A 26995-nucleotide genomic window follows, 5' to 3' on the forward strand; every position below is an offset into this window, starting at 1 on the left:
AACAGTAGTTTATATTTGCTATGGTTTCCTTGGCCAAAATTTCTTTCTCTTCTCACTGTTGTACAGGGAGCCAGTTGGCTCTTGTCTTTCTCCCTAGAGGTGGTTACACTACAGTGATGAAGTGATTCCTGTATGAAAAGACTTTATGAGGTGATATGGGATTCATCAGGCTGAAGAGTGCTCTGTGGGGGCAAATTACGCTTTTTTTAAGGATTAGGGGAAATGAAATGATTAAAACACTATCCATGTATATCTTTTAAAGAATGGGTTTAATGCATACGTCTTAGATACATGTAGTTACTATTTAGCTAAGGTCTGATTTTCAAGGGATCCCCTGCTCTCTATTCTAAGTGTCAGTGCTGCTATATATGAATCCCATACAGTTAGAAGGGGAAAAAATAACCATGAAATGTGCAAATTAAAATTAATTCTACTAATAAACAGTTGCCATTCATTTAAAGTTCATTTGCATAGAATTTTGCCAAATTGCTTGTGGTTGTTAGCTTATTCATTCAAAGTAAGTGTAACATTTATCAAAGAAATGAAATTGATTTTATCAACAGTCAAACTGAAATATATAGATTTGCATACTTTTCCCATTTCCAGTGCACCATTTGAACCATGCTCATACTGATAAGTGATCATAGCTTCATCATTCATTTAAAATCATGGTTATGTTGAAACCTCAGAGTGCAAAGAGTTGAGTCAGAAAACTAGTCAGTTCAATTAAAAACAAAATCCCACAGTTAAACTGGTATTATTTGTCCTCTCGTAGCCAAAACATCTGGATGACTGGCTGATGATTTTTTCTTTCCCTTTTCATCCCATTGTCTTGGCGTTGTGTAAACATTTTTAGCGACTTATCAGTACCTCATTATACTTGGCAAGAGGAAGAATGGGGAAGAAATCTATAAAAAGATAGATTCAAGAAGCACAGACTATGAAATACATAGGATATTGATTTCTAGTAAGGAAAACATTCAGATTATTTCAAATAAAAGGCAAAGAAGGAAGAGGAAGGGGAAAGGCATTCAGCATGATGTTGAAAATGAGCCGCCAGATAGGAAGATGTTCTCTTGGGAATCACTATATCCATGCAACTGTTGTAAAAGGGCACATGAGATAGTTTCTGAGCTCTTTCAGTATATTATAATCTATATGTGTAAAACAGACACATTTCATCACATATATTAGATGTGATCCTGAAAAATTGAATATAAATGAACTTTGACCAATACAGTCATATTTATATACACTAGGGTAGCGTACTATTTGGAGGAACATGACAATGAATGCTTTGATAAAACAATCATTTTGCCACATAAATTCTCCTTCTAATTTACTGATTTTTTTCAAAAAAAGTGTGTTGGTTTTTTTTTTTAATCAGGTCACATTAGCACACAATGCAACCAATTGTCATAGACTCAGAGTGGAAAAAAGGTCTCAGAAGGACTGACTACAACTAAATCATACCTACTCACTCAGTGTCTGGATGGCAATAATGATTGTCAACTTTAGGGTAAGTTAATATTTACAAATTCAAATTCCTGTTTAATTTGATTACACCCTTAAGCATTTAGGATTCACTTTGTTGCTTGTTAAATTTTATTCTATATCACTTGTACCATGCATAATCTAGTTTACAGACTGAGATATGCTTAGAATTCATAAAATGTTTTTTCACCTATTTTCAAGTTTGTCACTTTATAAATTAGAGTAAGTAACTTTAAGCAATAAATTTCTAAGAATAATTTTAGAAAATTAAGCCCTTAAAAAACACATTTGAGGATCAGGATAGAAGGTGGCAGATATGGCCATTTGCAGCAAATATTACCCTGACCCATTTGTCATTTCTAATAAATGCTGTCAATTGATGATAATCAAATTCAACCTAACATAGGGAAATCTTGCTATGTTATCCAACCAAACATCTATTTGTAACATCTATAACTATTATAACTTACTTCTATAACTAATTTGTTATAATTTATAACTATTACATATAACTGACCATGGAAAATTGTTTTGTCTAACATTACATTTTTGTAGAAGCCACTGAGGACATTAGGTGGAGTACACCTATTGTAGAAGAGTGGGAAATGAATACAGTTTCCCAGTATATAGTTCGCCATTTTTAAATTTCAGCAACAATAATAAATCATATTTGTAAGAGTTGAATAAAGTGTTAATTGAGGCCTTTTCTCATTCTAGGCAACCAACAGAGCTTTCTCAAGGGGCAGATTATTACAGCTCACACCTCAATGCTAGTTTGAGCTGACATTGCCTAGAAGACATCTCTAAAAGTGTTAAGTACTTATTAACATCTTGTGTAGGAATCTCTCTCCGTGAAATTGTTATAGGTAAACTATGCATCTCTAAAAAAAGGCACTAAGCACTCACTTACAACTGCATAGGAAATAGTGTACTAAGCATCTTTGCGAAATTTCCTGTAAAGTGTAGTAAAAGCTGGGTGAATGAAAGGAATCCCATACATTAAGAACCAGAAAGATTGAATGTAAAGAGAAGCAGATATGAAAGGAGGGGAGATGATTACTGTGAGAAGTATGCTGAATTTTCTTTTATCAATTAAAAGCCTATTTTCCCACCCTTGAACATAAGGATCTCAGAACAGGTGAACTATTTTGGCCTGATTCAGAGCAATATAGAATACAGAAAAGTATATACACTTTTTAAAAAGGCTATAAAACAAGGAGGAGGAAAAACACCCTGGTTATTATTTTTCTATAAGTATGACCAGCAAAACAGAGTATTTTTATAAGCATTAAATGTAACAAAAGCATTTCTTGGCATTGAATATAGCATTAATTTAAAACTTTTGATTTTTCCAAATAATTTTTCAGTAAAGCATTTTAAAATTTGAAGTTTTTGTTATAATTTTACAATCCTGTCATTAAAATTTACCTCAAGTGAAATCTAGTTTAATATGTATACTTCAGAATTTTTTTACATAATAAATTTAAAAAAAATTTAAGTGGTTGGTATTCTAACTTTAAAGTACACTTTAAAAAGATATTACATTTTTAACAAATATATTTGTTATCCTGATATTATTCCATTCATTTGAAATAAGCATGTGTATTCTATGTACCATACTAATTTCATTAACTTTTTGCTTTCTGGGAATATCTCTGTAAAAAAAGGTTGGAAGTTTGCATTAACTTTGATTCCTTAAGCAGAACAACAGTGAGGACTGACATCATATTGCATTATAATAGTGTCTTCCAACACAGCAGACATTATTGTAATGCATATAATTTAGAACTTTACCATTTTAAATTCTTCTGCTGTTCAGACTATGCAAATACCTTTGCAGTGAAGGAATATTTGAATATAAAGACATTGCTTAATTCAGAAATTGCTGTGGCATTTGCAACTAGGAAAAAAATCTGATATTCAAATCGAAAAGCATCATCATATACCAGGATTTAACATTACAATTCATTAGTCCATTACAATTCATTAGTCAGATGTCCCTAGGAGAGGGCAGAATGCACAATGATTGTTTTCTGTAAATGAATTGCTAAAAATTAGTAGAGCCCATAAATGCTTGAGAACTATTAAGCTGTATTATTTGAAAGGAAAGAGGAAGTTTTTTTTCTCCTGAACATTATTTAGGGAACAGGTTTTTAAATTAGTCACACAAAAAAACCGATATCAATTTTTCTGTATACTTTATTTTCTCTATGCTCTCTACTTATGAGCCTGTGGAGTCCATCAGGCAATTTTTTTTTACAACCATGTTACTAAAAAGCAAATAAGGAATTTTTTTCATTTTTGTACCAATATAAGCTACAAGTGTAAGCTCTGCCAGGAATATGATACCCCAAAGTAAGATTTCCAATTTTTCTTTCCATAAAATAATATTTCCAGTTGTTTCTGTGCCATAGTATATTAAAATGGATTTCATTGTACTAGATCATTGCAAGCCATTATCTGATTATATCTGACTCACATGTTAATGTTTATTATTTGAGTATTTTTTGCATAGTGTTTATTAATTTATACTTGAAATATCTGGAATTCTTTTCCTCCTGGCTTCTTGGGGGGGGGGGGGGAAGCTTCCCTAAAGTATCCAGATATTTTTCTCTATTAAAAAAATTACATATAAAGAGGCCTTCCTTAATGGAGTACTGTTAAAGAAGTGGAAAAACAAGGGTGGGGGGAAGAAAATGATAATTGTTTTCTCTAAGGCTATTATCTAATGCGAAAGCAAATAGTCAGTCAGACTGAAAATCAGCTAACAGAAGGGGATTAGAGAGCAGATCTGAGAGTGGCTTGATTTCTAGCAGTGCTGTCTCTTCAGACAGTGATGAGATACAGGCAGAGAAGCCAGGAGCTCTCCAGATGGCTAGGGAAAGTGTTCGTCTTGGGTTACTGCAGGGCAGTCTGGACTCCTAACGCAGGCAGGCAGCCTGGGGAAGGCATCATTAGGAAGGCAAGTTCCATGTCCACCCTGTAAAAGAGAGAGAACGACAGAAAGACTAGGCAGACTGCCCAAGAGGGACTATGCTCGCCTATTGTTAACATATACTTGACCCCTCTGACCTCCTCACGACACAGATGTCTCCTACCTCTATCACCTCCCACTGCTTGAAGCCCTCCCCCACCCTGCACCTGGGTAGCGGAGCCGGGGCCGGCTGCTGGCAGTATGTTGTTTGACTTGAGAGGTGGCTGGGAGCAGAGGGAGCCAGACTGAGACGTGGGAGTCTTCTGCGGGCAGAGCCGCGCAGATTGCATGGAGCTCCTTCTCCGAGGCAGACGCCAGGCAGTCCTGCAAATATATACATCGCCTTCCTAGAGAGTGAGAGGAGAGGGAGAGGGGGAGAGAAGGAAAGAAGGGGGGGGGGGAGAGAAGGAGAGAGAGAGGAGAATGAGACTGAGAGAGAGGAGAGAGAGAGAGAGAGAGAGAGAGAGAGAGAGAGAGAGAGAGAGAGAGAGAGAGAGAGAGAGAGAGAGAGAGAGAGAGACACGCCTGTGACAGTAGCAGTTCCCTGCACTCCACATCACATTTGTCTGCAGCAACAACAACGAAAAGGAGGTGGGGGGTGGGGAGGAGAATCTCCCGCAGTAATTAGTTCTACGTGGAGACTTTGTTTTGCTCCTCGTTCGTCCCTTTCCTTTTTTGTACCAGAAATCTCTAAGCTGGTGCTGCTACTCAGCTCTAAACAGCTGGAGTTCTTCCCTGGGCTCGTTTGGTTTTGACGTGTGTGTGTGTGTGTGTGTGTGTGTGTGTGTGTGTGTATGTGTATGTGTATGTGTGTGCGTGTGTGTGTGGACGTGGATACATACTCTGGACTGGCAAAGGAAGCTGCATTGCATTCCTCTCTCCCTCTCCCCTCCTGCAGTCTGGGCTATCCGCGTCTCCGCCTGGGAAGGACGGGAAGTTTTATTTGCAGCACACAGCCTGTGGCGAATGGTGGGAATCTCCGGCCCTTTGCAGTGTAAGTACATACGCCAGAAGCAAGGCTCTGGGAGCCGGGAAGGGAGTGAGGAGAACCCGGCCGGGGAGGGTATCTCGCAACCTGGGGATCTGGACCGAATGAAAGGACAGGCAGGTAGGCGGGTTGGCTGGGTGGCCGAGCTGCTTCCTGCTATGATAATCCTAATATTTTATTTGCCCCCTCTCCATCTCTGGGTTGCATTATTTAGCCGAGGCGATGCAAGGACTGGGATGCCTAGGGTGGCTGGAGAAGCATAGCCGAGAAGAGGGATGTGAGAATAAATCCTAGCATCAGACTGTTTCATGTTAGGGGTGGGCGGGAGAAAGCTACTATTAACTTCGCTAGTCAGCAACATAATATATATGAAGAATATTTTACGAAACTATTGGAAACATTTCTTTGTAATACTTCCCCAAATTACACTCTGATCAAGGGGAACAAATGTTTCTAAAAAAGAACCAAACAAATAGTTTTTAAAAAAATGTCATGCCGTAATGTATATCTGGCAAATACTAAAAGAAAAAGCTCATATTTTAGTGTGTTCCAGATAATATTACTCATGGCTTAAAATTATTATTCAAGACTTCAAAAACATTAAGCAAAGTAAAATCCCCAACTTTGATGTTCCAGCTGTTTATACAGTATTTACTTTGCGGTTAGGAAAATTTTGTCAATACCGAAACACTTTCAAATGACTTTGTAACTCTTGTATATCCGAGGGTCCCGTTGCCTTTTTTTATGGTAAAAAAACCAAAACCAAACCAAAACTACACGACAGGTAGTGTAACAACCCCGCACGAGATGCTGTTGACATCTCCCTGTTGCATCATCGTGAGAAAAGGCCGGGTCTGTGTGCCGGATGGGTTTGCCCAGACTCTGCACAGTGTAAAACGGACTAAAGGAGGGCAGAGACCTCAGATTCAGCTTCCCTTCCGCCTGTCCGTTTCATTCCATTCCGGACTCCTTTTTTACATATTTCACTTAGCAGCTGTGGAGATAAGTCAGCTTGCCGCATCCCTTAAATATAAAAGATCTCTGGCATTTGAGTCAGCTTTGCAGAACAGAGCAAGTAAGAGAGGGAAGCTGCCCAGCTAGTCTGGGTAGAGCCCCTCGACTCCTTTCCTTAGGGCGCTTTGGTCAACCAAGCCGCAGACTTCCAGGGGCTGTCTGGTTCGGAAAGGGACCGGCAGAAAGGGGATCGGTCAAGGCGTTGCGTTTCCCCCCCACACACACACTTCGTTCTTCAGGCAGTGTACCTTGCTAGTCTTCTGCTCTTAGCTAAGGGTAGGTTTAGAAAGGGAGCCTTAACCGTCCTTCCCGTGGGACTGACCGTGTGGGTGACAAGGAGGGATGCTTCGTTCGAGAGAGATTGAGCCGCATCTGCTCTTCTCTGAACTGAAGCAAGTCAAGTTTTGCAGACAGACCTTGAGAAGGAGAGATAGCCCATGTGCTGGGATCCCGGGAAGTAGGATTTGCTCCACGACTACTATACTAAAAATAACCATCCTACAACCCTTTCCCAAACCGGTCAGTCCAGGAACCCCTTGCCAGAGAACTTGTTACCAGTTTGGTGTTGGGGGCAGGGAGATGAAAAGGGACTGCGTGAGGAGGGATAGGGAGGAGGGCAAAACCCAGAGAACAGAAACATTTTCTAATTGTGCATGCTGTACTCATCTTATTGTCAAATCCATCCGATGAGTATTTGCCTCAGATTCCTTTGGGGGCGGGTATAACTGAAATGATGCACGTCTCAGTCTGGTTTCTTTTGGGGAAGAGATCTGCAGAACGTTAGGGCAAAGGGTATGTATGTCCAGGATGGGGGCTGGCGGGGTGCCCTGTGAGCCTCGGAATGCATTCCTGGGGAGATGAAGCTGGGAGGGAGAGGAAGGGGTAGGATTGAAAAGGGGGAAGAAAAGCTACTCCAGCCAAACTTCATGTACTTAATATAACTCTGACCCTTTTAATTTTTAACATCGCTTCCCTTAATTAATCTGTTCAGGCCCTGGATTTAAATGGCTGTCCACAGCTGCTACAAATTGATTTATCCCCTGATAAAGGTCGAGCTGCTGACCAAAGCAGTTTCCTTATGTGCAAACTAACTTGAAATCTGCTATGGAGGACATTCCCCACCCTCCTTCTTTTAAACAGCTGTACCATTTTGTTAAGGGCACTCCAGTGGTTTTTATCATCAGTTTTTGCTATAAATAAACTACCAGTATTGGAAAGAGCACAAGAGTTAGAGTGGGTCCCTGCCCAGTGAGTTCATACTTAAAAGCCTACAAGATTATTCAGCTAGTCTAGGATAACTGGTTTGTTAGCACTGTGGCCCTCAGTCTTCTGAATAGTTCTACCTTGACCCTGTAAGTATTGCATCGTTCAATTTGTTCTGGTTTTTACCCTATCATTCCTTGAAAAAGATCAATAAAAGTTTAGTATATGACTACTGGTTCAGTTGACCATCCTGAGAGGAGAGGGAAGGGTGTGATAAAGTTTTTTCTGTGGTCTCTGGTTTTACATTTCAATTGTTTACTTTTTTGTTTCCATGTGTGGTCATGCTTTAACTTTCTGGTGATTTTAGATAATGGGGGGAAGATGACTGATTTAAAAAAAAATAAAGTGGTTGCCCCCGTGCCTATGGAGGTCTGTGACAGTCTTGATACAGTTTTAAACATGGAATGCAATTTGACTAAGGTATTTCCTAAAGGCAGGGTAAATAGAGAGGAAATTTTTAAAATGTTGCATTGTTTTGCTTATTTATACTACATTTAATATTCTTCTGAAGCTCTTAAATATATTTGCACATATCTGCACTTAAAATTCCTTTTAAGGCATCTCTTTTATATCTGGTGTGTAAAAACAGATTTTTTTCAGGGTCTGAGAAGAAAATAATCACATTAAATTTCTATTTCAGCATTAAGAATTTGATTTTAAACCATAGAGACAATGTTTTCACTTGTTGTGCTAAGTGGTCTCCAAGACCAGTCTTTTTTACAATTCATATTCATTACAAATAATGGAAGAGGAAAAACAATCTGGTATTGTTTTAAGGTCTACAGAACTCTGATGCTAGACAAAGAGTTTTTGAGATAGCACTGTTGATCTCCCTCAAACTTACTTTGGTTATTTGTTAAAGTAATTTCCAATAATCATTTAGTTTGAAATACTTAAAAAGTCTTACTCAACTAGAAGCATATTATCAATAACGTAGGGATCGTGGTGTCAAGTCAGGTCACTGGCAACTGACTGCATGAGTTAGTTCTACTAAAGGACCTTCAGTTTTAAAATGAATTGCCAGATTTTGTTAGAAATAAAATATTAACCACCATAAGCATATATGATCAACATTTTTCCTTTCCCTCCCCTCCAAATAAAATAATGGAGGTTGGTCTTCCCCATAATAGTCTCAGTGTTTATACACAGAAGTTTAGCTAAGAAAAGCTTTAGAAAAAAATTAAATGTAAAGGGGGATCATAATGGGAGGAAAGTGCCTCCACCTGGAATGCTGGTCAGCGGCTTGTCAGTTCTGGACATTCTCCTCTGTCAAATCCTGTTTCTCACTTCTTTGATATGAGCATCAGCTGACAGGCACTGAATGCAAAGCCTGCTTCATTGAGGCTCTGGGCAGACAGCCTAGCTAGCAAAGCATTCTGAAAAACTGGCACCTGCAGGATTTGCATGTGGAGAAACAAGTCAGTTTTCATCTTGCTGGAGTTCTTTACTGTAATTTATGTAAGCTGAGTGAGAGGAGATATTAATATGTTACAGTTTGGGATTTTTAAAATGTTCTTTGTGCTACCACTCATCCTGAAGTGAGTCATAGCTGAAACTGAGGGGGGAGGTGCACTCGATTTTGGTTAGAGCTGTTTTAGCAGTACCTATATGAAACAAGTACCTTCCTATTATAGTTTGCTTAATCAAAAAAAATTCCATACGCTGATAGAGTTTCAGACCCCGGATAATTTTAATTAGTATCCATAAGGGAGAATTAAGCATTTAAAATAAGTTTGAAAAACTGAGACTTTGAAAGTTATGGGGCTTGATAACCAACCACATATGTAAAGATATGTATATTTACATTTTATATGTATATATATACTATATATGTATACCTACTTGACTTTAAACTCCTTGTTTCAAGATTTCAAGAACTAAATAGCAAGATTCCATAAATATAAAGGCAAAAAGTATTACATAGGTACCTAAAAAGTCTTTAAAAAAAAAGTACATAGCTCTCAACATAACTAATAGATGTACAAAATTCTCCAAATACCTTTGTGAATCCAAAGGGGTTAGCCCCTGATGAGCAGTCTAACTTCAAAAAATGGTCATAATCTAAAAAGAAATTTTCCATCCTTACCTTTTTCACTGTGGATATAAAAGTTCCTAAATAATGTTTAAGGAACAGTGGACATTTTATTAAAGTCAACATTAGTTCAGTTTAATGGAGGTAATTGTAAGTGATAAGAGCAGAGCAGGTTATCTCTATGTTGTTTAAACAGAAGGAGCTCCTTTGCACTGTTTCCAGTGGCCATCTGTAGAAGAGAAGGGCTTGCACCTGTCTGTCCACACTAATTATAGATTAGGGCCAAAGAAATGAAATTCGAGGAGGTTTTCAGCTAATGAAATCCATACTGATTTTATTGTAAATGTGTTTTATGTAAAGAGGGTGATGGCTGAGTTGTCAGCAGATAAATTGCTATGTAGCTGTTGGGGACTTTTTTTTTTTTAAAGCAGGATTCTGTTGCATTAACAAAGATGGAGAGGGGGAGTAAAGATTCACCATTCAGATTCTTTCTGTAAAAACAACAATCAAAACCAACTCTCCACCCATTTGATTTACATCTATAGTCACAATTCAATTTGGAAGCAATATTATTGGGCAAGTGTGCCATTCAATGATCTTGTAAAGACAGGATCAAACATTAATGTTTAAATAAGCCAAAAGTTGCACATGAAGTAGAGGAAGAAAACGTAGGTTTTGTTTGAATTTTGCTGATAAAATATTAGAAAACAAAACATCCCACCACCACCCCCATTTTGGTTTCATATACATGGGATATTAGAGTGAAATGAGTGAGGAATGCATTCTGCAATAAAAGGTCACATGAATGTCTACCACATCTGTTTATAGTAATTATGAACATAATTAACATAAGAATTACAAATGAAGTAATGACAAGCTGAGCAATGAGATATTATGGTATAATGGTCATATGTTGGAATTCTCACATTATAGCACACAGGAATTCACATAGTCAGTGAAAGAAAGAAAATGCTAGATTTTTATCTATTTTAATGCTTCAAAACTTATCTGCCTGGGGCAGATGGACTCCTTCCTTTATATAGGAAGGTAGCCCATTATTAAAAGAGAGCCAGCTGAAATTAAGATTTCTGGCTTCCAGTCTGGACTTTGAGACAGCTATGATTATAGAGCACCACTTATGGCATATATTTATGCTATGATTATATTTATTTTATTACTATAATACTTTATTTTGAAGTTTGACTGTTTTGTAGCCAATGGTTTGCTTTAGAGTGTTCTGTACTCCCATTTGAGATATGGTTGATATTTCTATAACTAGAAATCATAAGCCAAGGAATAATGCAACATAGTAATGGAAGTATCTTTACTGTGCTTTTACAAAAGAATTGGACATGTTTGGTTTTATGCAGTTGTCCTCATAGCTTCAGTATTTTAGATGTGTTATATCTTCCTTTATTTTATGAGTATAAAAGCGACACTATAACAATGATTTTACAGCATCTCAAGAGAACATGTTATGGGAGAAGAATCTGTGGGCTTTTTATAAATCGAGTTGAGTAACTAGGGGTGTTTTTCTTCCTACTCTTGCACAAGGTTTATGGCTCTTGGTATATAGTCTCTCACTAAATTACTTTAAAATATTAATTTGAGGCAGAATGTACATGATTGTGTCTGGTTACTTCTAAATACTGCTTTCAGTAGCAGATAGAGAAGAGGTGAAAGGTGTGTACTTTTGTGAAAGTAGGAATGATACCGTTGAAATCTGGTATTAAATTGAAAACATGTAAGAATGACAGATTTTCATTCCTTTAAGAGCCCCACCAGCTTTTTGAAAGGTATCCTGCTCAAATGGTTGGCTTCTTAGCAATGCATCTCCCACCCCCACTTTCCACTCCCCTTAAACTACTGCACCAGGTCACTTTTTGAAGAATTAAGAAATATTACCTTGTTCATGTCTCAGTGATACCAAGAGGTTTTCACATTATTGGATTACTGGAGGATTTGTGACAGGCCCCTTTTTATCTGACATTCATTGCATTGACAAGATTTTCACACGTGCCCTTCCCCCATCTACACTCCTGCTTTTCACTTTGTATTACATATCAAATTTCCCTTAATTCTTTTCTGGAGGTGGGGGTGGAGGGAGCGAAATCCTACCACTAATGTGTATGCACACACACACACACACACGCGCACACACACACACACACACACACACACACACACACACACACACACACACACACACACCCCCACACCCACACCTCCACACCTCCACCCCTCCACCCCCACCTCTGTCTCTTTTAGTCAGGTGACTGGAAAGGATTATTTGACTGAACTGTACCTGTCTTTGTACTCTACTTTCCAAGGTACTCTTCTGCATTTTTACTTCCCTCCTTTTTCAGTTTAATATGGTCTAACATTAACTGTCTTATTACTGAACAACTTTCAGAGTAACTGGTTTCAAAAGCGTGCACCACATTGGAGATCTCAACTGTGCCTTCTCACTGAGAGCTTCTGAACTAAAGGTCTCTTGAGTTAAAATCTGACACACAACCTCCCCCAATCCTCCCCTCCCCCAAGTAATACCAACCCCTACTCTCTTAGCTACGCACCATTAATGCATCTGATCAGGTGTTCCAAATTCCTGATGGATGCATTTAAAAGGAAAAGGGAAGCCTAAGGGGAATTCCCTGGAGTGTACCTTTCTTTTGACCCTTTTTGGAGATGGTGAACCCTGGCCATATAGAATGCTTAAGCAGCTCTAGAATGTTTTGCAATTCCTGGGCCTGGGGCAGATTATGGGGAATCTGAGTGGTCTCCTGCCCCAGTTAATATCTTTGGCTTCAAATTCCTATCACCAATAAACCCAGACTTCAAAAATACAAAGAAACTATTCCCTAGACTCTTACCTAGACCAATTGAATGAAGTACCTACTATGTGCGAGGCTGTTTTCTAGACACTGGATTTATGTTGGTGACCTAAAAAGTCACTTTAGTAACTGAATGAGAAGTAACATGGCTTATTCTGGTGATACAGGCAATAAACCAGAGAGTGTTGGAGCAAGGAAGAAAGTTGAGCTGAGTGGAGCAACATAATTTAGTGCGTGTGTGTGTGTGTGTGTGTGTTTGAGAGAGAGAGAGATTATGAAATAGAAAGATTGAGTAGCAAAGAAGTAGAGACAGACACATTTAGGGTCAGTTAGGAAAATATGATTTTATAAATACACAGGTAAATAAAAGAATTTATTAAGAGCACACTGTGTCAGGCATTTGTCATAGGTATCTTTTGATATAAATAACTATGCATATCTATATCTACATAAAGAAACATAGACCTATTAAACCTTCTATATGGTTTGTATATAAGACTGAGGTTTGACTGTTTTTTAATTGTCGCTCTCTGAATATGAGGAAAACAATGTGTGGTGTAGTGGAAAGAGCAGTTGATGTGGAATCCCATGACCTGAGATAAAATTCTTGCTCTAGCTAACATGAACTTGGACAACTCATTTAATCTTAGTAAGCCTCTGTTTCCTTATCTGTAAAATGGAAGGGAGGGTGGCACTTGATTTCCAGGGGTTTTTCTAGCTCTGATTCTTAAAAGGAAAGGTTTCCTTAGCATGCTTCTCCAAACAATATCCCATGCTCCACTTGAGGACAAAAGATTTCTTCTTATCTGGGCCAAGAGGGGAACTCTCATGGAAGAGGTTTGACTTCCCCTTCCTGCAGAGGTGTTTAGGGCACAGAATGGCAGGTTTCTGAATGGCTAGGGATACAATGTGCCCTTGGCTGGCCGTATCCCCTGGATATCCTTTCTGTGCTAGGAAGAAGGCAGCTAGATGTAGTGTTTGTGCCCACTCTCACCTCCCACCTCCATCCCCTCACATTTCCTCTTTCTCTGGACTCTTTCCCCCCTTTTCTTCCATGTATACCCTTTTTAATTTCCTTCCTTTCCCTTCTCCATCTCCGTCTTCTTCTTTTCCTCCCTCTCTCCCCTCTCAGTCTCACACACACTCTCTGTTTATTTTCCTGCCTCCATCTGGGCCCTGCTGATATTGTAATCACCCTGATGCACACTGCCTTTCCCCCCTCTCTCTCACTCACACACTCACTCACACACAATGTGCCATCCTGACAAGGCTTTTACTTCAGATAAGCTTCGATGTGTGTTTAATGAATACAAAGCCAGGGGCAGGCGGCTGAGGCTGCTGCTGCTGCCCTTGCTACCCCTGCCGCCTCTGCTGCTGCTGCTGCCGCTTCTGCCACCGACTCTGCTGCTACCATAGCCACCTTTGCTCCTGTACGTCTGCCAGAAGGTACTCTCCATGAAGAGGGGAGGGGAGACTAAAGGGTAGGAGGAGTGGAAATGAGGAAGAGAGGGAAGGAAAAAAATGGGGGAAGGCTGCATTTTTCTTTCCCTCCCTCCTCTTGTAAATGATGTGGAAGTCAATAAGACCAGGAGAAGTGAAGATGTAACCTGTTATCTGTCTCTCCTCTTAGCTGGCGGAGAGAATTTACATTTAAAGATTAGCTGGGGGAGAAAGAGAAATCTGCCTTTTGTTGTGGGGTTAGGAGGAGGCATCAGTTCTGGCCTTGAAGCTATCTCCCATCACCTCCACTATCCAGACAGGACTCACAGAGGTGAGATTACCCGAGGGCCTTATCTCTAATTGGGTTTAGTTTTGCTGGTTTGAATGGGTTTAGGGGAGTCACAAGGAAGGGGGAAGGAGATAATAGATTATTTATTGACTGGACTTTAAAGCCATTAAAAGAAGGAGGATATAAATATATATATATATAAATATGTGTATAGTAAAGTAGTACTTGGGAAAGACTCCCTATAGACTAGAAGGTCTCTGAATGAAGCTTTGGATAGATCTGAATGATTTGAGTGTTTTATTTTCTCTGTCTTCTCCCTCACTGTAGTAAGAAAAAAAAGAGTTATATGCTGTAGGGTGCATCTGTTTAAGTTTGATGGACCAGGGTAGAGGGTGAAGGAATCCAGAAGGATTATTTGGTGCTTGGCTTTGCTTTTTCTTGGAGTGCTTTTTTGGGTGAGCGAGGAGTTGTTAAGAAAATTTGGATTGGTGAGAAAAACAAATGGAATATCATTTTAATTTCGAATTAATCTGGTTTTACCATATGCTTTCAGCTCTTTGGTCCAGAGGAAAAGATCACATTAACTGTGTTAGCTATGTCAGATAGATTTGCTTTAAAGTTGATCATTTCCATTTCATATTTGGAAATGTAAAAGGTACCAACATTCTTCATGGGACAAAAGAGAGAATTTTCAACTCTTTTATATACCAGTTTTGGAAGCTCAACATCAACTGTTGGAAGTTAAAATTAAAAGGAATAAAATTGAAAAATGTGTTTCTTCTCATGACCAAGGTAAAAGGTGTTTGTATAGATATATAGATATGATCCAGTAACTAAAAGCCTAATTAAAATTTGTTTAAAGCCAGGGGGGCATGTATCCTTGTTGACAGCAGCAGATCGATTGGGTAAGACAATAGAGTCCCATTATTTTACATCTATCGACTGAACATATTGACATTTCAGGTTTGCGATTGCCTCAGTGAGCATGATGAAACATTGAAATTCAGAGACCAACTAGCTAGAGTGGCACATATATTACTGTATGTCATCTCTGCCTTCGGGTTACCTTATCACTGAAGCAGAATGGTAGAGAATGACAGAAGAGTGCTTCACATGGGTTAGGGCTCCATCAGTTAAGAAACTGACATGGACCGGGTCTTTGGAGCATCTTTAATTATACCTAGAATCGTGTGCAGGGAGAATAGTGCTTGTTAGTTGGTATGGGGGAAAGGGAACCCCCCTACATTTTTGAGTTTGCCATCTGAGAAGGAGACTGGCTAAACAAGGTCCTTATATTTCATGTTTCATAAGCAAGGAGACTTATTTTAAACTTTTGCATTTAACACACCAGCCAATATCAGTCGTGAATTGCTGGAATTGTAATTTAGATGCTTGCCAGGTTGGGCTAGGATGACATCTGTTCTTCCACAGTCTGGGATACTCCAACCCCCAAGCACCTGCTAAAGCTACATCTAATATAAAACATGTCTGAGGGTAGTAAAGGAAACTTCAAAATAAGGTTAATGGTCTGGGACATTTTTTTGCATCTCTGTTTTTGATTGATAATAACATAGAAAAACATGATTTAGGAACACACATGTATATAGGTATACATATATTGTATATAGATATGTAATATATGGGCATAGATACATACATGTGTGTGCTTGTGTTTGTAGCCTGTGCAACTAAGGACAGGAGAAAAATATCCACTACAAACTATTCATCTTCTTAATCTCTTTACATTTTTTGGAAACTTATTTTCAGTCGTCTTTGACCATATAATGAGTACGTATGTGAATGAATATATAAAAAAACACAATTTGTATCTTGGGCAAACAAGGAATAAAGGGAATTTTAAATAGACAAAGAACTGTAATGCAAAGAACCAGTAAGAACTTAACCCATTTTTAAAAATTTAATGTAAATATAAAGCAGTATTATGCTGTTTATATATTTATATGTATCCGTTGTTGACATTAAGCAGGTCACTGATGCCCTGAAAGATGGTTAGAAGAAAACTAGTCCTTTATACCATTTTCATGAAAACGTTAGGTTTCTGTTTGATCAGCAGGTGCTGTGAAGATGAAAGCCATGTGTACATTTTCAGAAGGCCAAAAGTGTCAATTCAGAAAAGGAAAGTGATAAGAGAAAATGCAATCAGTTTTCCTGTTTTCAATTTGTGCAGGATTTGAAGAGCTGTTTTGTTAAACTGCTACATCTGCTCCAATATGAATATTGAACTACTTCCACTAAAAATAACACCCTGTAATTTGGAAGCTACTGCAATCTTTTGTTAATGCAAGTGGGTTATTTAAAAACAAAAAAAATACAAAAAAACCCAATTTTCTATTCTGAAAATCTCTTGCCTAATATGCATTTTTGTTTATTGGCACTTTTATCTTTAGCAGATAAAATGGTATTATGCAATTAGGACCTGATCCTGCTTGACTGTAAAAGAGGTATCCATAGGTGAAGACCAGGGTGGCTGCCACAAAACAAAATGCATTTTTTAATCTTAAAAAAATAGTGCATAAGTATATTCTAAATCAAACTAGTTATTGCTTACATGTTCCAGTAGTACATTATTTTTTACCCACTGCCAACTAATAGGACATACAGTTAACAATATTCCATTGCACAGTGAGCTTTCTTTGATTTATTTCACCCTTATTATACCTGCAAATTTAAGTTTAAACCAATCAAGAATATTTTACTTACCGAGGCTTTCAGAATAATTTTTTTCAGGCTTAAATAAAATGATTAAATTATGCTTGAGTGCCTGCATACAAAAGCGTTGGTTTAATAGTGCTGCTAATCAAATAAGTTTTATGGACTCAGAAAGCACCCCATTAGAGAAAAATTGGAAGCATTTTACCAGTGACATATTCAGGAAAAAGAAAGGTTTGTTTTCAGCCATTTAATGTTAATGATGATGATAAATAATAACAAAAATAATAGTAACCCATCCCTCTTTCAGATAGTCCCATTTAAATTATCATTTGAGCCTGTATCTTAAAGTGGAAAAAATAAATGAATGAAAGCATTTCTTTGTAGAACATGAAAGGGGGAAACTAGGATTTCAAGAAAGAAGATTGAAATTTTTAAAAATTCAGTTTATATTCAGTTCCAAATTCTCTTCCCCTCCACCCCCTCCCCACCAATTGAGAAAACCAGAAGCACAAAATCCATTTGTTACAAATATGTAGTCATGAAAAACAAATTTAAACTTAGCAGTTTACTCAATATACTTTTTTTTTTTTTTTTACAAATAGATTGACTTGTAAATAGTGTTGTTGTCATTCAGTAATGTCCAACTCTTTGTAACTCCATGAACCATACATATTCTCCATCCGGTTTTCTTGGCAAAGATACTTGAGTGGTCTGCCATTTCCTTCTCCAATGGATTAAAATCACAGTTAAAGTAAGACTTGCTCAGGCTTACACAGCTAGTGAGTGTCTGATGTCAAATTTGAACTTGAGTCTTCCTGACTCCCATCTATCCACCGAGAGACCTTAATAGTATGCTGCATCTTAATAGTAAATAGTAGTGATCTGTAAAGTGTAAATAGTGGTTATCAGAAAAATGATAGTTACTGATCCTTATTACTTACATTGGTAAGCCATAAAGCTTTTAGAGATGGGTAAAAAAAATGCATTAAATTAGCATGTTTGATGTTAACATTTTGTCTCCTCTTAATGGCCTGTTTAAAACATATATTTTATATGCAACAAATTAAAACAAGATTTAGTTTCACTTTCTATAATCTAGAATTTAAGGTAAAAATCTTAAGAGTATTTTTGTTTTAGAACTTTCAGAGTCTAAGTGAGTGACCTGAAGTAGAAATGCACATTTAATGTATAGTACTTAATATCACATACTTAAGTCATGATCCTGAGCCACCTATTTACAGTAAAACATTAAGAGAGCCACAGAATTCACCCCAATTAGTTTGTACAATTTCTTACCATGTATGTCAGTGCAATTCTGAAATACAAAGAGTATTACAGACTGAGTGGTATTGTCAGTATTTCCATGGGAAAGCTTCCAGTAACCCTGCTATAAGATGCTTATGAAATAATGGTAATATCTTTTCTATTGGAGCCAGTAGGAGGTTAATATACGATTTTTAACGTTTAGAACACTAAGCTTTTGCAATGTCTCTATTTTGGGGAAAGGTTAAAATTGTTTACGGTATTTGACATCACTGGGAAGAGAAGGGTTTCTGCAAGCACTACCTAAAATCTGATATTTTTCTTAAATTGTACATTAGTAGTATTTCTCATATGTTAATTAACCCAAGAAGAAGTCAGGAGTGTGTGTGTGTGTGTGTGTGTGTGTGTGTGTGTGTGTGTGTGTGTGTGTGTGGGTGGGTGTGTGGGTGGGTGTGTGGGTGGGTGTGGGTGGGTGTGTGTGTGTTAGGGCTACCTTCAATTAAGGTCACTAAGGCAAACACCCTATTCTGGTAAAAATGACTTGAGAACACTGGTTTTATTCCAGTAGACTGGGAAGTATATAAGTATAGTTTCCCCCTATTATCTATCCTACAATCTACCTACCTCAAAGGGGTGTTTGGAATGTGACTATCCTGGTTCATTTAATGTATTCAAACTTGGGACTTAGACCACTAACCTCACTTGAGGATTGTTGCTGTTGCTGGATTGGGGAATCCCTAGGGTGTTATGTTAGTTGCTGGTTTTCATCAAGATCTGGCAACATTCCAATAGCGGGGGAAGTTAGTTATTCTCAGTGTATTTTACATTTTCAAAGTTGTGTATTTGAAAGTAAACTTCCATATAGAATGACCTTGGCTATCAAATTGCAAAATGATATTTGAAAATTATATGTGTGGAAGATTAAAAACTTTTTTAAAGTATTTTTTTCCAACTTTCTGTTTTAATTTTGTAAATTCCTCTTTTTCTTGCTTTTCTTTTCCAGAATTCTATGACCAGAAAAGATTTCATGTGGACTCTTAATAGAGTCCTCTTACTTATATGTATAAACATAGAAAAGATTTAGGAAATTTTCCCATGAATGTCAGAGAGAAATATTTTTGTTTCAGAATAAGAAGCGGGCCATTGATGATAACATAGTACCTATCAACCTTTGACAAAATTCAGCGAAGTTTAGATGTACAATTTAAGAAAAATATCAGATTTTAGATAGTACTTGCAGAAACCCTTCTCTTGCTAGTGATTTCAAATACTGTAAATAGTCTTAACCTTTCCCCAAAATAGAGACTAAAATATGTCTATTTTACGACCATTGAAGCCAGATTTATAAAAGTCCTAATAATTGTCACAGGTCAGGCTTCCTCTGTGATCTAAAGTATTTTACCTAAATGGACTCATTTGGTCCTCACATAAACCCTGTGAGGTACGTCCAACAAAAACCCAGTTTTACAGATGAGGACACCTAAAACTCAGACAGACTTGAGGTGCTAGCTATCCCAGGCTCAACTCAACTAATAAAAGTCAGAATTGGAATTTGAACCAAGTCTCCCCTGAATCTGCCACTGCCTCTAATGAAGTATGGGAATCTGTATGGAATACTGTCTTCCTAGGGATCTGAGCATATATTTATTGAACATTATAATGCTCTTATTTAAAGCACAATGCTTGGCACATAGTAAATGCTTAATAAATCTGGGAACCAGATGAATTTGCTTCATGGTTTGCTCCATAATTTCTAGTAGGCACTTCTTACCTTGGTTGAAGGTCCACAGTTTCAATTCCTAGTGTACTTCTTTCACACAATTGCTTGCTGCAGTGTTCTTTATTTTTTGCTTCAGTCATATATAACTCTACCTGACTCCATGGACTTCACCCGTGGGGTTGTCTTATCAAAGACACTCCTAGAGTGGTTTGCCATTTCCTTTCCAGTACGTCACCATTTTATAGCTGAGGAATTGAGGCAAAGAAGAATTAAGTTACATGCCCAGGGTCACGCTGCTCCTAAGTGTCTGAGACTGGATCTTGGCTCTTCCTGACTCCAGGCTCAGAGCTCTATTCACTGCATTACCTAGCAGCTCCTTTATTTAGTCAGGAGCCATTGAAAATTTCAGTTGTTGCTCAAAGAAAAGAACCTGATTCATTTCCTTCAGTAGGAGCCACATAGAATTGGCCTGGTCTCTTGTAATATAAATTATTATCCTGAATGTACAGATAAGTCACTTGACTGAGAAAGGAGGAGTAACTTAAATGTAGTGGTAATGAGTGCACCTGTGCCCGTTGAAATCTCAAAGTGAACACTTTTGAGGACATCTCAAAATTCAGAGTAATAGAGAAAGTGGTGGCATCTGGGAATGAATCATTTCACTGAATTAGAAGATCTTAAATAGGGAAGTTTTAAGGAAATGTCCTTTTAACATTGTCTGATGTAAATCACAAGGTCAATCCTAACTACTCATAACAAAATTGACAAGTCTAGATACTTCATTAAGTTTGAGGTTCTGAACAGAGTTGCCTGTTGTGGTTTAGCTAGCTAAAGGAGACTAAAATAAGTCTATTTGACAAGAATTAGAGCCAGATTTATAAAAGTCCTAATAATTGTCACAGGTCAGGCTTCCTCTGTGATCTAAAGGTAGTGGCCTTTGTTTCTGTTATGGCCGAGGAAGGAAGGAAACAAGCATTTATTAAATGCCTACTATGTGCCGAGCACTGTGGTGAGTGCTTTACAAATACTATCGCATCATTTCCAGGGGTAGTTGAAGACTGCCATTCATCAGGATGTTTATTAATTCAATAATAAGTTGTTAAAGATTAAAGACAGATCCCTGTCCCTAGTGCTAGAGATGCCAAGAAAAAGGAGAAGGAAAAAACAACAAAACACTCCCTGCCTTCAAGGCACTTGCTCCTGCTAAGTAAGTAAAAGAAGATTTGAGCAGGGAGAGAACACCAGTTGGGAAAGGCTTTCCATAGGATGTCACGTGTGAGTTGAACTTTTAAGGAAGACAGGTTTTTAAAGTGAAAGGGACTTGGAGTTGAACTGAACTACTAGGTCTCATTGCTTTTCTGAGTGATGGGAAATATAGCCAGAGCTGTTCCTTTGGAGGTTGCCTGTCAGTCAGTATACATTAAGCACCTATTGTATGCTAGGAACTAAGCAACTCTGGGGATATGGAGAAAGGCCAAAGACCGTCCTCTGCTCTCAAGGAGCTCATAGTCTACAGGGAGAAGGATATGAAAACAATTCTATACAAATAAGGTAATAGGATAAATTGGAAACAAGGGAAAGCGCTCCAATGCAAGGTGGCAGAACAATTTGGAGTGGTATTGAAATTTAGCAGGAAGTCAGACTGAGGTCTTGCCCCACTCTCTCTTCCCTTCATATGTGGAAGGGAACCTCCACAAACATACACCTTTCAGGATAATGAGTCACATCCATAAATAGGTATGTAATAAGGCCCTCTGGAGGTGCTAGTGTTTGAGTGGGGTGGACATTATCATAAAAAGCCTCGTAGAAAACATCACTAAGAGTTTTGAACAACTTTGGCTAACCATGTTCAAGAACCAGGCAGCCATTACTAAGTTCCAAGGCAGGGTGGTGAGATAATTAGAACTCTAGGAGAGAGGAGACACACTATAATCCTATTAAAAGGAATATTTGGTGAGAATGCTTCACTGGAGATTAAGGGAGAGCCTTCCTAGTGACATTCAGGTAGGACCTGTTGCCAAGGAGATTAAAGCGTAGTGCCGCCAACGGCCAGAGAATCCTGCCAAAAAGTTTATAGATAATGGTACATGAGGGGTTGCTATGGCAGGACTGTGGGGCCTGGGAAATCGTATGGTAGAATTGCTGAAAGTATTTAAGATGTACATCAAATGAAGGCTGTGGTTAGTGGGAAAAGCAGACTGAAGAGTCAACTCCAAATTGTTATTTTAATTATCCCAGAGCTAAGCAGATTTTTTTCTTTTTTTATTATTAGCTTTCTTAGGAACTTGATTAAGTGTTAGAGGTTTTTCCCCCACTCCTAGTTTGAACAGATTTACTAATCTAAAGGTGTACATGTAGCAAAGGTAGCAATGAAATACAGTTAATACAGTTCAGGAAAGACAACATAGTTTACTTCCTGAATATATACATGCGCTATGTACACAGTGATGAGCAAACACAGCTGGAAAGAGAAGCAGATGATGCTGAGACTAGAGCTACGGTGTTTACTGTATTGACATTGTGATCCTTTCCTTAGAATGCATGCTCTTTTTCAAGTGACAGTGAGGTTGCTTTGACTTTTATCCTGAGTCAGAGAAATTCTTTTTTTTTTTTTGTCTTACTCCCACCTGTCACACATACGTTCACGTCTACATACTAACTAGATTTATTTAGAAACAGAATACAGATCTGAGCTCTGGGAAACAAATATGGATCATGAATTCTCATCTCTCTTGGCTTAGTTTATAGGTGGGTTAAGTAGGTCAGGTCAGGTCAGGTCAGGTCGAAATGGGAAATTACTCTGCATCTATCGGCTTGTCTAAGTTGTATTTTGGTTTGGCTACAAGGAGGGTTTATAAAATAAGTTACAAAGAAAAGATAGTTCTGATAGCAGCACATAAAGTTTTGGTAGCTCCAAATCAAGGCAGCATATTTCAATGAGACTCAGTTCACTTACTATTATTTTAATGGTTTCTGAAAACTAAAATTCTTACACCGAGAAGAAGGTACCTATTTCAAATCAAAGCCAAATTATTCAATAATCAATTATTGACTGCCTGTATAAGTTCTGTATAAGACATAATAAAAAAGGAGGTTAGAGAGGTAGTATATAAATGATCACATTAATTGAAAGGTCATTTAATTCAACTCCTTTCTGAGAAGAAACACCATTCATAGCATCCCTAACGTTTCCACTTGAAGTTGTCCAGTGACATTGAGCATGCTACTTCCCAAGGCAGTTCATTCAATTTTGTATGGCTCTACTACTTGTTAGGAAATTTTCTTTCAAATCAATATTGACATCTTAATTTCCACCCATTCTCCCAAAGGTATCCTTTGGGCTCAACCAGGACAAAATCTAGCCAAGGGGTGCGGAACCTGTGGCCTTGAGGCCACATGTGGCACTCTAGGGCCTCAAGTGTAGCCCTTTGACTGATTCCAAACTGCAAAAAACAAGTCCCCTTAATAAAAAGAATTTGTTCTGTACAACTTGGACTCAGTCAAAAGGCCACATTCAGGGACCTAGAAGGTCATATGTGACCCCAAGTTTGATGGTTCCCCACCCCTTTTCTAGTCCCTCTTCCACTTGGCAGTGCTTCAAGCTCATGAATAATTAGGTCCTTTCTCAAATCCAAGACCTCTTAACTCTTCTTGTATAAACATTCCCAGTATCTTCAATTGATTCAAGAATGGCAGGATGTAAAGTCCCTTTACCTTCTTGACTTTGCTTCAGGTCAAGTGTTCTAGTTTGATAATGTTCTTCCTTCAGAAAATGTGGCACTTAGATCTAATCACAGCACTTAAAGACACAGTCTGTTCAAGTAGGAATGATCACTTCCCTTTTGGTAACCACTTGTATTTGTTCAGTCTAAGGATACAGTAGACTTATGACACACGTGTTGGTTGAGCTTGTAATTGCCAAAATCCTGAGATCTTTTATGTGTAGATTTCTGTTTAGCCACACTTCCTCGAACTTATACTTTCAAAAGTTGATTTTTGAAACCAAGTGATATGTTTAATTTTATTTATTAGATTTGGCCTATCATTCTGGTGGCTGATTTATCATTTTTTAGATGCTTATGATATCTTCTGATGGGTTAACTATTTCTCTCAAAAGTTTGTCACTCTGACATTTCATTAGCATACCATCTATGTCTTCCTACAAGTAATTGATAAGTATAAGATTGGCCCCCTGATCTCATGAACTTTATAATGAGGTGGGTAGCAGGAACTTTTGGGGAGGGAATTCAACAAACTTGTGACAAATTTATAATAAAAAAAGATAGAAATTAACAGCCCAAGATGACAATAAAGATTTCACAAGGTAATATATGAATTTTTTCTAATGATTCTATATAGAAAACAAGGGCTGTGATTACATTTATATGATGCTTAAAGTGATTTTTGGAACTCTGAAATAGGTTAGTAAATGCATTTTTATCTTCATTTTCCAGAAGAGGAAACCGAGACTTAGGGAAAAGTAAGTTAGTCACCCATGTTTCTTAGAGTCAAAGAACAGCGAATGCAAAGTAATCTTTCATGTTCTAATCTTCTTTGACTTCTATAGTATTTGAAACTGTAGAGCACCCTCCTCTCCTTTCTTCATATTTGACTTTCCCAGTTCTGAATGATCAAGCTTATCCTCTGACTTCTGATCACATTTTGTCTCCACATTCTTCCATCCCTTAAACATGAGAATTCCCTGAGGTTTTGTCCTAAGTCCCTATTCTGTACTTCTCATCTTTAACCCTTTGGTACCACATGTGTTTCCTTTGTTTCGATGATCCCCTCCATGCAAATAACTTCCACTTCTATAGCTTCAACCTGAACTCCTCCCCAGAGCCTGCTTTAGTATTTTTCAACAGCATACTGCCTATCCCTTATAACCTTAAAGTCATTATGTCTAAAACAAAATACATCATTTTCTGCCCAAAAGCAGCCAGTTACTCCCTCAGCTCCTTTATTTCTGTTAGTGACTCCCATATCTTCCCAGGATCTTAGGCTTGTAACCTCAATCATCTTTTACTCTATATATCCAAAATCCTGTTATTTCTACCTATGAAGTATCTCTTGCATCAGAACCCTCTTATCTAGTGCTATTGTAATCACTAATTTTCAGATCTAATCTATTCTTGTCTAGATTATTGAAATAATCTCATAACTGGTTTTCTTGTCTCCAATCTATGCAGTCCTCCATGAGTCCCTCATTGGATTGCCTAAGTAATCTTAATGTCCTCTCTCTGATCATGGCATTTGTCAATTCAATAACATTTAGTGGTTCCCTATTACTTATTTACTACTTATCCCCAAATCTTACATTCTTTACATTAGGTTTCTAAGATTTCCACAGTTTGGATTTGGCTTAGCTTTCCAACTTTCTTAAGCTACTTCTGTTCACAGGTTCTGTTTGCTTGGTCAAACTGTACTACTCACCACCCTCTACTCCTTCCTCATTCTCATTTTGTCCTGTCTGGTCTCTGTGCCTTTGCTCCTATACCTGGACTTTAATTCCCTCTTGATCTCTGCCTATTAGTAATAGCTGAAATTTATCTACTTAGTGCTTCAAACATTACAAAGTGCTATATATATAAATTTCATTTGATATTGTGACTACTCTAAAAGGTAAACTCATAGATCCTACCTCATTTTTAAAATGTGAAAACTGAGGATCAACATATAAATCACTGAAATAATTCGTATCATTTCTATATGGTCCCTGTGTAAGTTTTTTGAGAGTAAAATCCTATCTCTTTGCCTAGTGCCTAACAAAATTCGTCAAAAAACAAAAATCAAAAACAACGAAAATAATTGCTGTGTTAACAATGATGCTTCAGCATTCAAGTCTTTGAAATGGAATTTGAGTTGTGCTTTGGGAGATTTGGCTAGGCATACCAGGCAGAGAGAAAAAAGGTATGGAAAGGGTACAAAAGCCCATTTTCTAAGGGACAGACTGACAAGGATGGAATGTTCATGTCGGAAAATAGAGACCATGAGATTAGAAATAAGCCTTGAAAGGTTATAGAGGGTTTTAAGTAACAAGTTAAAGATTTTATTCTGTAGAGTAGGAATTTTTTTATCTTATTTGTATCATGGACCCTTTTGACAGTATAGTAAAGCCTTGAGATCCCTTCTCAGACTAATATTTTTAAATGGATAAAACAAAGTACAAAGGATTACAAATGAAACCAATTATACTAATATGCAGTTATCAGAATACACACACACACACACACACACACACACACACACACACACACACACATACCCATACCCATGCATACCCATACACCTATACACCCATACAGCCATCGTTATATATCTACCTGTTTATATATAGATAATACACACACACACATACACATATATATTTATATATAAACCCTAGATTAAGAGCCTCCTATAGTAGAGAATGGGATGATATTGAGATTCATTTTTTAGCCAATTTTGTATAATACTTAATCAGTACATGTTTGGAAAGTACCATCATTAAAACTTTCTTTTGGGAAGCTTTGGTTGTTTGTTATTTAGTCTGGATCAGAATGGGGAGAAGTGAGAGGCGGAGACCAGTTAAAAAGCATTGCAGTAATGTAGGTAAGACGTGATAAGGAACAGAATTAGGCTAGAGGCAACAGTAACTAGTAAGAGAGGACAAAAGCTAGATAATTTACAAAGGAATTAACAAATTTTTGTGACTGATTGGATATCTGGGTAGGGGAAAAAGAGTAAGGGGGCAGTTTAGATGGTTTGACAGATTTCAAACCTAGATGATCTGAGGGATAATGATAACAAAGCCAGGAATAGGGAAATTGGGATGGACCTGAGCCATCGTAAAGATTTTTGAGCCTGGGGCAAGAGGTTGGGAATAGAGGAGGAGGAGGAAAGTTGTGAAAGACTGAACACTGGTATGAGGAGGTGGAGAAGAATTCCACTGAGGATCATCAGGTAGCTTCTAATCCATTGCAACAAACATTTATTAAGTACTTACTATGTATAAGATACTGTGCTAACTAG

The 26995-nt window shown here is 37.8% G+C and overlaps 1 protein-coding gene across 3 annotated transcripts in view; it reads left to right on the plus strand.

Moving 5' to 3' along the window:
- The first annotated feature begins 4736 nt into the window (after positions 1-4736).
- The window catches only part of RUNX1T1 (RUNX1 partner transcriptional co-repressor 1), a 174833-nt gene continuing 152574 nt past the window's right edge, over positions 4737-26995 (plus strand). The window contains exons 1-2 of one of the 3 annotated variants that reach the window (XM_072603573.1): positions 4737-4822; positions 5367-5462. Coding sequence is in view for 2 of the 3 variants with exons in the window: in XM_072603574.1 (XP_072459675.1) it covers positions 5435-5462 (28 nt within the window). In the remaining variant the exon portion in view is untranslated. Of the gene's footprint in view, positions 4823-4932; positions 5060-5366; positions 5463-26995 lie in introns of those variants that run through there. The other 2 variants (XM_072603574.1, XM_072603575.1) reach the window with 2 other exon arrangements.

The sequence above is a fragment of the Notamacropus eugenii genome, chromosome 4 (assembly GCF_028372415.1).
Source record: "Notamacropus eugenii isolate mMacEug1 chromosome 4, mMacEug1.pri_v2, whole genome shotgun sequence".
Classification (NCBI taxonomy): domain Eukaryota; kingdom Metazoa; phylum Chordata; class Mammalia; order Diprotodontia; family Macropodidae; genus Notamacropus; species Notamacropus eugenii.